General features: G+C 34.9%; 1 protein-coding gene across 15 annotated transcripts in view; it reads left to right on the top strand.

Annotated features, from left to right (window-relative positions):
• ICE2 (interactor of little elongation complex ELL subunit 2) overlaps positions 1–13,145 on the top strand; it is a 64,391-nt gene that overhangs the window by 14,700 nt on the left and 36,546 nt on the right. For all 15 annotated transcript variants that reach the window (XR_015134647.1, XR_015134645.1, XR_015134643.1 and 12 more), the window contains 4 exons: positions 6,239–6,376; positions 6,982–7,098; positions 7,280–7,439; positions 8,399–8,580. Coding sequence is in view for 10 of the 15 variants with exons in the window: in XM_086321282.1 (XP_086177408.1) it covers positions 6,239–6,376; positions 6,982–7,098; positions 7,280–7,439; positions 8,399–8,580 (597 nt within the window). In the remaining 5 variants the exon portion in view is untranslated. The remainder of the gene's footprint in view (positions 1–6,238; positions 6,377–6,981; positions 7,099–7,279; positions 7,440–8,398; positions 8,581–13,145) is intronic.

The raw sequence follows: 13,145 nt of genomic DNA, 5'->3' as shown, positions 1-13,145 counted from the left end.
TTGAAACTCAGATAATACCAGCTTTGAACAGTGATGGGTTCTTCATACTGGCTTCGAGTCATTCTAGAAGTCTTTGAAGCTTGTTTTGTACAATACCTAACTGAGCCCTGGAATCAGGAAGCTCCTAGAGCCTTAGTTTCTAGTGGTATTTCAAGACTACAGTCTGGGCACTGGGGATGCTCACTGCACCTACATTGATCAGTGCTTCTGAGAATATTTCAGTTTATGGAGCTAGAAAAAGTATGTTTTAAAGAAAAAAATGGACTTACCTGGTGGTCCACTTGCTAAGATTCCATGCTCCCAATGCAGGGGGCCTGGGTTCAATCCCTAATGAAGGAACCCCATGCCACAACTAAGACCCAGCATAGCCAAATAAATAAAAGTTTTTAAAACTTTTTATTTTGTATTGATTTATAGCCCATTAACAATGTTGTGAAGTCTCAGGTGAACAGCGAAGGGACTCAACCATCCATGTACATGTATCCATTCTCCCCCAAACTCCTCTCTCATCCAGGCTGCCACCTAACGTTGAGCAGAGTTCCACGTGCATGTTCTTGTTGCTTATCCATTTTAAATATGTCGGTGTGTACATGACCATACCGAACTACCTAACTGACCCCTATCCCTTTCAAACAGTGTATTTTCTCTGGATATATGCCCAGGAATGTGATTGTAGGGTCATATGATAATCCTGTCTCTTTTTTAAACCAACCTGCATTATTATTTTATGTGGGCAATATTTGTCTTCATTTAACTACAAATTTGGACCTTTTTTTGCCTTTCCCTCTCCTTTTTTCAAATATACATTCTGAGATCCTCTTCATTATTCCTAAAATGCTTTATGTTCTAGATGTTCCTTTCGTGAAAATCTCCTGGTGGTGAACCATCTTCTTTTTTATTTACCTGGAAATATTTTTACTTTGTTCTCATTTTAATAAGATAGCTTTAGTCCATACATGGTTCTAAGTTGACAGTTTGTTTTATTTCTCAGTGTTTGATGATATAATTCTCCTGTTTCTGGCTCATGTATTATTGAAAAATGTATTGTTTAATTGTCAATTTCTTTTACGGAATTTGTCTTTTCTCTCTGATTGCTTTTTATTTTTGATATATTACAGTGTCATTACAATGTACTTTATAAAAAGAAAATTCTACTTGGTTCATTGTGTCTCTTTATCTGTATATTTAAATTCATAATCAATTCTTTAAAATTCTCAGCCATTTTCTTTTTTTTTTTAAACTTTACAATATTGTATTGGTTTTGCCATACATCAACATGAATCCACCATGGGTATACACGTGTTCCCCATCCTGAACTCCCCTCCCACCTCCTTCAGCCATTTTCAATTAATTGCTTCTTTTTCATTTTCTCAAGTCTTTTTTTGGGATTCCCAAACTTATTAGGTTTCAGTCTGTCTTATATTTCTCTTTTTTTGGTGTGGTAAAATATATAACAAAATTTACCATTTTAACCATTTTTAAGGATCGTTCAGTAGCATTAAATACTTGAACACTGTTGTGAATAGATTTTCATCCTTTATTCCCAAACTATTCCATCTTCTCAAACTGAAACTATATTCATTAAATAACTCATCATTTGCCCTCCACAGTCCCTTACAACCACCATTCTACTTTTTATTTCTATGAATTTAACTTCACGAGGTACCTTATAAAAGTGGGTCATTACAGTGTTTGTCCTTTTGTGATTGGTTTATTTTACTTAGCATAATGCCTTCAGAATTCAACCATGTTGTAGCTTGTGTCAGAATTTCCTTACCTTTTTTAAAAAATTCATTTTAATTATGGTAAAATACATATAACATTAAATTTACTGGCTTAATCATTTTTTAAATGTGCAGTTCTATAGTATTAACTACATTCATATTTTTGTATGGCCAATCTCCAGAACTCTTTTCATCCTGTAAAACTGAAACTATCCCTGTCTCTGAACTGTTTCTATTCACAACACTTCTGAAACCATTTATGTGGGATTTTTCCCTCATACCAATCGATTCTCCAACTCTTGAGACACTGAGCCTAGAGTCTCCATGACTCACCCCTGCCTTGAGTTCATTAATTAGGTAGAATGGCTTAGAGAACACAGGAAAGTATTTTACCTGCTATTTCCAGTTTAATATAAAGAATACAACTGAGGAACAGCCAAATGGAAGAGAAAGATGCATAACGCAAGTTGTGAGGGAAGAGGCACGGAGCTTCCATGCCCTTTCCAAGCACACTACCCTCCCAAACCTCCGTGTCTTCAACCCAGAAGCTCTCTGGATCCCATTCTTGAGATTGTTGAGGGGGGGCTTCTGTGGGGATTACTTAGTGGTATGCTTGATCAAATCGTTGGCTACTTGTGACTAGCTGCCTATGGGCCTTTTGTCATCTTATTAGCATAAAGAAGACATTCTTATCACTTAGGAGATTCCAAGAGCTTTAGGAGCTATGTGTCAGGAATAAGGAACAAACACAAACTAGTTCTTACTGTATCACACACCATTTATTTTCTGTCTCTAAATTTGTCTGCTGTTTAGTTCAGTCACTCAGTCATGTCCGACTCTTTGCAACCCCATGAATCCCAGCACGCCAGGCCTCCCTGTCCATCACCAACTCCCGGAGTTCACTCAAACGTCCATCAAGTCAGTGATGCCATCCAGCCATCTCATCCTCTGTCATCCCCTTCTCCTCCTGCCCCCAATCCCTCCCAGCATCAGAGTCTTTTCCAATGAGTCAACTCTTTGCATGAGGTGGCCAAAGTAGATACCCCCATATAAGTGGAATCATAAAGTATTTGTCTTTTTGTGATTGACTTACTTTACTTACCATAATGTCCTCAAGATTCATCCAGCTGTAGTGTGTGGCAGAACTTCCTTTCTAAGGGTGAATATTCCATTGTATGTATATGGACATTTTGTTTATCCATTGATAGACACTTGATTTGCTTCTGTTTTGAATAATGCTGCTGTGAATGTGGGTATATATATATCTATTAAGATCTCTGCTTCTCAAGCATTAAATGTAGCACTCTGATGTTCATCTCCCTACCTAATCTTAGAACTAGTTGAGACATTTGCTCTCAAGCCACTTCATGTGTTTCTTACTGCTCACTGCTCCTGTTTTTCCTCATTATAGGTATTTGGAGTTTATTTAGTTATGATTCTTGGAGATTCTTCTCGCTTTTACCAAGCCCAGCAATGCATGAAAATTGCTAGTTGTAACCTAGCCAGCATCTGTGTTATTTGGATAGGAGTGCTGTTCAAGATACTACTTTAGCATATTGCCAGAAGTAGTGTCTGTTAAATGTTAAGCTTGAAACATGTATGAAAATGTATTTTCTCTTTCTGGAGCATAATCATTTTCATCTTTCTTCGTAATGATGTGTACATGTATATGTTTTTGGTGTTTTTAATTTTCAGGATACTTTGAGTGTTAAATAATATTCGTGGGTGGGTGATGGGGATCAGCCTGAATCTCTTAACCTCATTTGTTCACTTAGTTGTTTTTCCAACGTAAGTAAATTATTAATTAAAATTTTTAAATTAAATATTTTAAGATCTTTTAGTTACTTAATACCTACCAGCTGTGAAATACCTTTAATACTATATAATATATCTGTTCAGTTCAGTCACTCAGCCGTGTCTGACTCTTTGCGACCCCATTAATCACAAAATACCAGGTCTCCCTGTCCATCACCAACTCCTGGAGTCCACCCAAACCCATGTCCATTGAGTCAGTGATGCCATCCAACTATCTCATCCTCTGTCGTTCCCTTCTCCTCCTGCCCTCAATCTTTCCCAGCATCAGGGTCTTTTCAAATGAGTCAGCTCTTCGCATCAGGTGGCCAAAGTATTGGAGTTTCAGCTTCAACATCAGTCCTTCCAATGAATACCCAGGACTGATCTCCTTTAGGATGGACTGGTTGGATCTCCTTATATGTAGTTCAAGGGCCTCTCAAGAGTCTTCTTCAACACCACAGTTCAAAAGCATCAATTCTGCGCTCAGCTTTCTTTATAGTCCAACTCTCACATCCATATGTGACCACTGGAGAAACCATAGCCTTGACTAGAGGGACCTTTGTTGACAAAGTATTATCTTTGCTTTTTAATATGCTGTCTAGGTTGGTCATAGCTTTCCTTCCAAGGAGTAACTTTCCTTCCTTTTAATTTCATGGCTGCAATCACCATCTGCAGTGATTTTTGGAGCCCAGAAAATAAAGTGAGCCACTGTTTCCACTGTTTCCCCATCTATTTGCCATGAAATGATGGGACCGGATGCCATGATCTTACTTTTCTGAATGTTGAGCTTTAAGCCAACTTTTTCACTCTCCTCTTTCACTTTCATCAAGAGGCTCTTTAGTTCTTTTTCTTCACTTTCTGCCATAAGCGTGGTGTCATCTGCATATCTGAGGTTATTGATATTTCTCCCGGCAATCTTGATTCCAGCCCCTGAGTATAGGTATAAAACTGTCATAGATTTACACTGAATTTTTCTTTTGCCATGATTACTGAGTAAACTTACTTAAAGACTGTGACACTCAACAGAGTTTTACCAAGAAAGATGTTTAGATAAATATCTAATCAAACAGATTCTCCATATTATCCTACATATGCCTTAACTGCAAGTAATATGTGTGTGTATGTGTGTGTTAATTGCTCAGTCACATCCAACTCTTGCTACCCCATGGACCGGAGCCTGTCCGGCTCCTCTGTCCCTGGAATTTTCCAGGCAGAAATACTGGAGTGGGTAGCCATTCCCTTCTTCAGGAGATCTTCCCAACCCAGGGCTCAAAGCCATGTCTTGTGCGTTGTAGGCATATTCTTTACCATCTGAGCCACCGGTGAAGCCCAGTTGCAAATAATATCCTGAATTAAATATCAGAGTCATTATTAAAAAGCATAGAATTGAGGGGAAAACTGTGAAAGATAGCAGGGAGAGAAGATTAAAGAAGAGGAGAAGATGATATGAAATTATATTTGAAAAGGTATTAGAGTAATGATACTGATTTGTAATGACACATTTTATAAATGTCTGAAGGGAAAGGGGATATAAAATATAAAAGTATACTTATTGCTGAAAGCTTTTGTGATACTCTATATTCTAAAAGGTTCAGATTAAAGTTTATTGAGAGATGAAGAAAAAACACATCCATTTGGTCCTCCATGTCTGCCAGTTCTGTGTCAGTCAATATGGATGGCTGATGGTACTATATACCATTTTATGTGAGCCATTTGAGCATCCTCAGATTTTGGTGTCCATGGAAGATTCCAGAGATACCGAGAGACAATTGTATCTTAGATGATAATGTAGTGTGTATGGTTTTACATTATTAACTCCCCTACCCCCTCCAAAATTGCTGTGCTTCTTTGAGTTATTTACGTGTCATCACAAGTGGAATATATTCTGTTTGGGTGAAACAGTGAATTTTCCTTCCTCATTACATTTCCTTGTAAGTCATTAATATTTTGAGAACATTTTAGAGAGAAGAAAATACAAATTAGTTATAACCTTCCTCATTTAGTTTTTAGATTGAAGATTAGAATAACCTGTAAGATAACTACTTCATTAATTCATTGTGCTTGGGAATATTTTTAGGGTATTAAACTTATTTCTAATCATTCATGTAGCTGATTTTATTGCCACAAAGTGTGTTAAAATTTTCACATGTCTCTATTTCTTTGACAGTTTCTTAAGTAGCATAGAAAATATGTCTTCTCTAACTTTAAATTCTAGGGCTTCCTTGGTAGCTCAGTTGTTAGAGAATATGCCTACAATGCCAGAGACCCCGGTTCAATTCCTGGGTTGGGAAAATCCACTGAAGAAGGGATAGGCTACCCACTCCAATATTCTTGAGCTTCTCTTGTGGCTCAGCTGGTAAAGAATCTACCTGCAGTGCAAGAGACCTGGGTTTGATCTCTGGGTTGGGAAGATCCCCTGGAGAAGGGAAAAGCTACCCATGCCAGTATTCTGGCCTGGAGAATTCTAATACAATTGCTACTTTTAGGATTATTAAACATCATTTTTTTTAAGAAATTAAGCTAAAAAGAATTGTTATGAAAAATAAGAGTTTGAATCAAATAAAGAATGTACAGTATGCCTGAGTTATTAGAAGTTCAGTTAATGAATGAGGCTCATACTTGAAATAAACAATTATATAATCATATGTAACTAAATTATTTTTGTTGCATTGTTAGAGAAGTACAGTAAAAATGAATTTCTCTTAATTTTTAATGTTTAGCAAATTTTAAAAGCTTGTATTGAACAAGTGAAAAAGTATCCAGAATTCTATACTCTCCATGAGGTCACCAGCTTAATGGGATTCTTCCCATTCAGAATAGAGATGGGATTCAAGTTAGAAAAAACTCTTCTCGCATTGGTAAGTTTTGCCATATGAAAATAAAAATAAACATATTTTTGTCTGAAATATTTATATTTCACATAGAAACATAATTTAAATATATTTCAGTATTTATGCTTAAATTTTGAGCAGTAGCAAGATGTAATTTTTAAAGTATGCGATACATATGTGTCCCCTTTTATTGTATGGCTACAAGTATTTGATGTTTTAAAAATTATTACTACCAACTTTATTTCTTGATTTTCTTAGTTTCTACCTTTTTTAATGTTCCTGAATACAAGCAAAAAGCCTCTTTAAAGGATTTTACTCACAATCATATTGGAAGTATGTGTGTGGAGAAGATATCTTCTCTTACACCAGGTTTTGACTTGTACTGAATAAAATGAGAGGTTAGAATTTAAAGTGACAGAGAAAATTCCATGGCATCCTTATCTTGGATCCTTTTTTTAAAACACATATATGGTGATTGTCAAGTAAAAACATGAAAGTCTTGTCTTAAGAAGGCTCTAAATTTGATAATTTGCATTTAGTAGAATGAAGAATTTTAAGTTTAATGAAACGATACTTCAGGAAAAAAATACATCACGATTTTTCTATAAAACATTCATTTTTTTCTTATTTAGGGAAGTGTAAAATATGTGAAAACAGTATTTCCCTCAATGCCTGCAAAGTTGCAGCTGTCAAAAGATACCATACCAGCCATTGAAACACCAGAACAAATAGCTGCAGCTATGCATTATGTAAGTAGTAAGATGGTTTGGGATCTTCCTTAAAACTTTATGAGGTAATCTTTTTTACCTCATAAAGTACATGTAAACTGATTGTTCTAAAGTATCCTTTCTTAATTTCTCCCTTCTTCTCATTACTTAGTCAAAGTTTCCAAAAGTATAATCAAGTAACAAGTCTTACGTTGTTTTTCAGGACATTAGTGAAGACCCAAATGCAGAGAAGCTTGTTGCAAGATACCACCCTCAGATAGCTTTAACTAGTCAGTCATTATTTACCTTATTAAATAATCACGGACCAAGCTACAAGGAACAGTGGGAAATTCCAGTGTGTATTCAAGTAATACCTGTTGCAGGTGTGTGATTTGCCACATCAAGTAATGCTTTCAAAAGAGGAGTTCAAACAGTTGTTTTTAAGCTCTCTAAATACAGGTGGTCATTTGTCAAATACAAAAAGCTTAAGTTTTGATTTAAGGTTGATATAAATTTGACAATTATGTTCAGGAGAACTTTTTATTACATAGTGCTGCTCTAGAATTGACTCTCATAAGTGAGTTATTAGATCTCTAGGACCTGTATGCATGCTAGGTTTGTGAGAAGTAGAGAAAAAAATTATAGTTTAGGGTGGCCAGAAGCATATGAAATGGGAAAGGTTCTTCTGTCTTTCACTGAAATGAAAGGAATGTAATATTTTATTAGACAGTCTCAAATGGATTGGTTTCTAGGGCTTGTTTACTTACCTATTATTGGAATTCAGATTTAAAGTAAGTCTATACTTATAAACATAGTCTCTCTCTTGATGGTAAAATTAATATTTACACATGAATTCTGTATAAAATATTTTTTCCTTTCTGTTTTTGTTCATATGTAATAGATTTTTGTATCTTCTAGAATTAATATTCTTATATGTAATAGCACAGTTCTAGTAAATGAAGGACTGTGTCTAAAAATAAAACTACAAGTTAGGGTTAAATATGAAATATTCTCTGGTAACCATTTTATCACTTTTTGAAAGTATAACTCAAGAGTAACTGAGTAATAATGACAGTAAAAGCATAATATTAATAATAACAGAAAATCCTCTAAAAACTTATTAGAAACAGAACATATTTTTTTGCCAGTAAGAATTTCTTGCCTTTACATCTCTAAGAGTCTTTGAATTTCTTCATGTTCAAGGCACATGTATGGGACATGTGCTTCCACTTTCCTATCCTGTGTCTCTCTGTTTAGTAATTCTTCTGTTGTACATCCTATATTGTTTTATTTTTTTATGACTACTACAAATTAATCACTCCTATTCTTTTTCTGTTTTAAGGTTCAAAACCAATTAAAGTAATTTATATTAATTCACCACTTCCCCAAAAGAAAATGACAATGAGAGAGAGAAATCAAATCTTCCATGAAGTTCCTTTAAAATTCATGATGTCCAAAAATACATCTGTTCCAGTGTCTGCAGTATTTATGGACAAACCAGAAGAATATATATCTGAAATGGATGTATGTAACACTTTATTTTTTTTTTCCTTAAGAGAATGTACTTGTTTATCCTTTTAAAGTGTAATGTTTTACTACAAGTCTCTAAATCTGGTAATTAAAAATATAAACGTTAGATTAAAAGTTAAAGTTGAACCCCTGGTGGATCTAGACTTTAGACAGCTATTTAACCTCCTTCAGCCTCAGTTTTCTTCTATTATGGAAGAAGGATGATAAAAATTACTGCTTCATAAAATTACTGTCAGGATTAAATTTGATATTTATACATAAAATGTTGAGCACAGCCTTTAGTAGTATTTATATACTAAGAACTCAGTAATGGCGGTCAGTGTGGTAATGGTTTTATTTAATTGGTTTCATTAGTATTCAATAGTTTTTAGGTATGAAAAGGATCAGATGAGTTTGATGCAGAAAGTATTTAGCAGAATTGTTAATCCTTATTAGTATATACTTATTATCTATGTGACCTTAGGCAAACTATATAATCTGTGTCTAGTTTGCTTATCTATAAGATGGATATCATGATAACCTGGGCTTCCCAGGTGACTCAGTGATAAAGAATCTGCCTGCCGCTGCAGAAGACACAGGTTCGATCCCTGAGCAGGAAAGATCCTCTGGAGGAGGAAAATGGCATCCCACTCCAATATTCTTCCCAGGATAATCCCATGAACAGAGGAGCCTGGTGGGCTACAGTCTATGGTGTCACAAAGAATCAGACACAACTGAGCATGTAGGCATGCATAATGATAACCTAACTTGTAGAATTATTTGAGATTAAATGAGTTAATGCATCTAAAGCATTTAGAACAGTGCTTGGCATTTCATAAATACTAACCTTTATTATTTTGTGTATTGTAAAATATTTTCCCATGATTATTAGAGTAAGACATTCTATTTTACAAAACTTTTATTTATTTATCCCGCAAATATTTATTGAGCAGATACTATTGCATGCACTGATACAACAGTAAATAAAAATGAAGCCTCTTTTTTCTCAGAATTTACATCAGTGTCAGGACACATAATTAAAACTGTATCAAAAACAAATATTAATAAATGCTATGCATAAAAATGGAGCAGGTTAGGGAAAAGAGATGAGAATAGGATTCATGATCAGGAACACTTTTCCAAGGACAGGAAATATGAAAAAAGACTTGAATAAAATGAGAGAGCAAGCCAGATTAGAAAATAAAATAGGAAAATGTAGTTCTTATTTACACATAAGAACTCATACTATTTTAAGAATATTGACCTTTTGTTTTTCACATTGGCCTATGTATTTTTTGGTTTACTATTTGCCTTTCAATGTTTTTATGATGTGTATGTCATAAAGCACTTCCAACCTTTCTTAAGTTTTTATAGGTTGTTTTCTGTTTTGTTTTACATTTTAAAATCTACCTAAAACTTACATTGGTATGAGATGAATGTCAGTAACAAGTACTATGAAAAAAATGAAGTAGGTTAAGAGGGATAAAAAATGACGGAGTAACTTCTTTCAGTAATGGCAGGCCAGATAATTTGGACCATCCATTACTGATGTCAATTGAAAAACACTGTACTTATTATATAAATTTATTTCTTAGAATCATCAAAGACCTAACAAGATAAGGGGAACATATAGGACTGAGATAGTAAAGAAAACTGGAATCCAGGTTGGTAAGCCTGTCACGTAGGGTAATTTTTGCCCTAATGATATTTGCCAGTTCTAAAGAGGCAACAGAAAATGTGCTTTTTGGCAGCATCACAGGACCAGTCACTTTTCCACCATGAGCTTGGACCCTGCAGGGCTGTACCCCAGGAATAAGGATGAACCAGAAATAAATTGGCTTTCTCATAGATTGTATCCTGGGTTTTCAGGCCTTGAACTTGGGTTCAGATGCTTTTGGATTGCTGGTATCTCCAGATACCTAGCAAAAGCAAGTGAAAATAATTCTTAGAGGGACAGAATGACATTTTGAGCTCCATATTATTTCTACAAATAACTTTCAAATATAGCATCCAGAAAGCATTTAAAGATAACTAGACACTGAAGGAGACTGGATGCTCTGAGCAAGAACCATCACAAACAATGATTTGAAAAAGACCTAAGTTAAAAAAATTTTAGTGAAAAATATATCAAGTACAGTTAAGAATTCTGTAAAGATGGTTATTAGCACATTAGGTAAAACTGATAAGAGAATTAATAAACTGAAGTTGGGTCTGAAATAACTGTTTTTAATGAAACACAAACAACGAAAAGAAAATATGGAGAATAGGGCACAAGGTATAGAGAATATAGTGAGAATGTCCAACATCAGTATACTTTGACCCAAAAGGAAGGTATGAAAGAGAGAAAGGGACAAAACCATACTTGGAGACAAAAACTACTCTTAAAAGCCACCAAAGAACCAAAAGGCACATTGCCTGTAAAGGACTGAGAGTTTGACTGGCAAATAACTTCTAAACAACAATGGAAGCCAGGAGACTTGTGGGGACAGTATATTGTGGTGGGAGAAAATAGCCAGTGAAATATCCTTAAATAATAAAAAATTAAGTAAAGATATTTTCAGGTATTAATAAAAACTGCATTTGCTACTCGCAAACCCCCACTAATGGATGTTCTTTGTTGTGGTGGTTAGTTGCTAAGTCATGTCCAACTCTTTGCAGCCCTCTGAACTGTAGCCCTCAAGGCTCCTCTGTCCATGTGATTTCCCAAGTAAGAATACTAGAGTGGGTTTCCATTTCTTTCTCTGGGGGATCTTCCCAACCCAGGGATCGAACTCACATCTGCTACATTGGCAGGCAGATTCTTTACCACTAAGCCACCAGGGAAGCCTGGATATTCTTTAAGCACAAGGAAAATAATCTCAGATGGAAAGAGGATAGTGAAAGATGTGAAAATAAATGAAGATAATGTGGATGGACTCTAATTTGTAGGTGAGTGCAGGGACACTCAGGATCTCAACGTAGTTTTGAGATGACGTGGGCCCTAAGAACTCGAGAAACTAACAAACAAAAGTTCCTTCCGAGACAGAAGCCTTCACTCGGGAAAAATCATTAGTGGTAAAGTCTCTATTGAGCAGAACAAGACATTAAAGGTAAAGGAAAAATAAGTTTTCAGACAGTTGTGGTAGAGGGGAAAAGAGGAAGCAGATAGTAGAATGTACTAAAGATTTTATATGCACACACGAACAAAAACCAACCTTCATACACAGATACATATCTAGTGGTAACAATGAAACATGGGCTTAGAGCCATGAGTCTATGAATGCTGTCCTGGGACAGTCCCACACAGGATTGTTATCCTACAGGTAACAATCTAAACAGATAAACCCATCTCAATTAAACATGAGAAGCGAAAGAGGATTGTTGATGGAAGTTCTTACAAAGTTATTAGAGGAAAAAAAGATGATTGCTGTAACATTTCTACAGTCAGAAATAGTAAGAAAGATGTACCAACAGAACAGAGGAAAGCTAATATGTTCATCCTTTGTTCTAGAATTCTCACTTCTAGAAATGTAGCTCAAAGGTGCACTAGGAAAAGAATGAAATGTTTGTGCAGGATATTCATATCAGCTCTAAGGTATTTATTGGAAACAGTCCTCATGTCCCTTAATAGGGTATTAATTAAATAAACTGTACATCTTCAGTAGCCTACTATGCAACAATTATAGGCACACATTGCTTTACTGCACTTCAGAGATGCTGTTTTGGGTTTTTACAAATGGAAGGTTTCTGGTAACCCTGCATCAGGTAGGTCACTCATTGCCGTTTTCCAACAGCATTTTCTCACTTCGTGTCACTGTGATACATTTTGGTAATTCTTGAATATTTCAAAATAATTATATTTGTTATGGTGATCTGTGATTTTTGACGTTACTGTTACAACTTGCTGAAGGCTCAGATGATTGTTAGCACTTTTTAGCAGTGAAGTATTTCTTGATTAAGATGTATATACTTTTAAAGACATAAAGTCATTGCACACTTAATAGACTATAATGTAAATATATCTTTATATACCCTGGGAAACAAACAAAAAATTGTGTGAGTCACTTTTTTGGTGATATTTGCTTTATTGGGGAGGTTTAGAACTGAAATATACAATATCTCCAAAGTATGCCTATAAAAAGAATCAGAAAGCTCTAGGTATGCAACTATAATGTGATATCCAATATATATTAAGTGAAAATGGTCATTCAGATAATTTAGTGACCAAAAATTTATATCATGTTCAGAAAGAATTGCCAAAAAATCTTAAATTTCATTTAACAATCACATTGTTAGTAATGATATTGCTGTTCTTACTTTGAACGTATTAGATAGTATGATAAAACACACAAGTACTTATGTTTGTATTAGATACCAAGAATTGTAGCATAGGAGGTACAAATGCCAATCAAAGAAGCAAAAATCTTATAATAAAACTGCAATTGTGTAAAAAAGATGCTTGAAGGTTTTCCCGTTGACCCGAGATGTGTTAGCTTGACTGTCACAAAAAACAACTCTGCAGTAGCTGGAAACATATGAAATATGTTAAAATCCATGAATTTAAAATAATATCTTTTTAAAAGAGTGTTAGTCACCTTCAG

This window comes from Bos grunniens, chromosome 10, assembly GCF_055505025.1.
Source record: "Bos grunniens cultivar Pamir isolate PY7600 chromosome 10, Bosgru_T2T1.0, whole genome shotgun sequence".
NCBI lineage: Eukaryota > Metazoa > Chordata > Mammalia > Artiodactyla > Bovidae > Bos > Bos grunniens.
The sequence above is the reverse complement of the archived record's forward strand: the minus strand, read 5'-3'. Positions and strand labels throughout refer to the sequence as shown.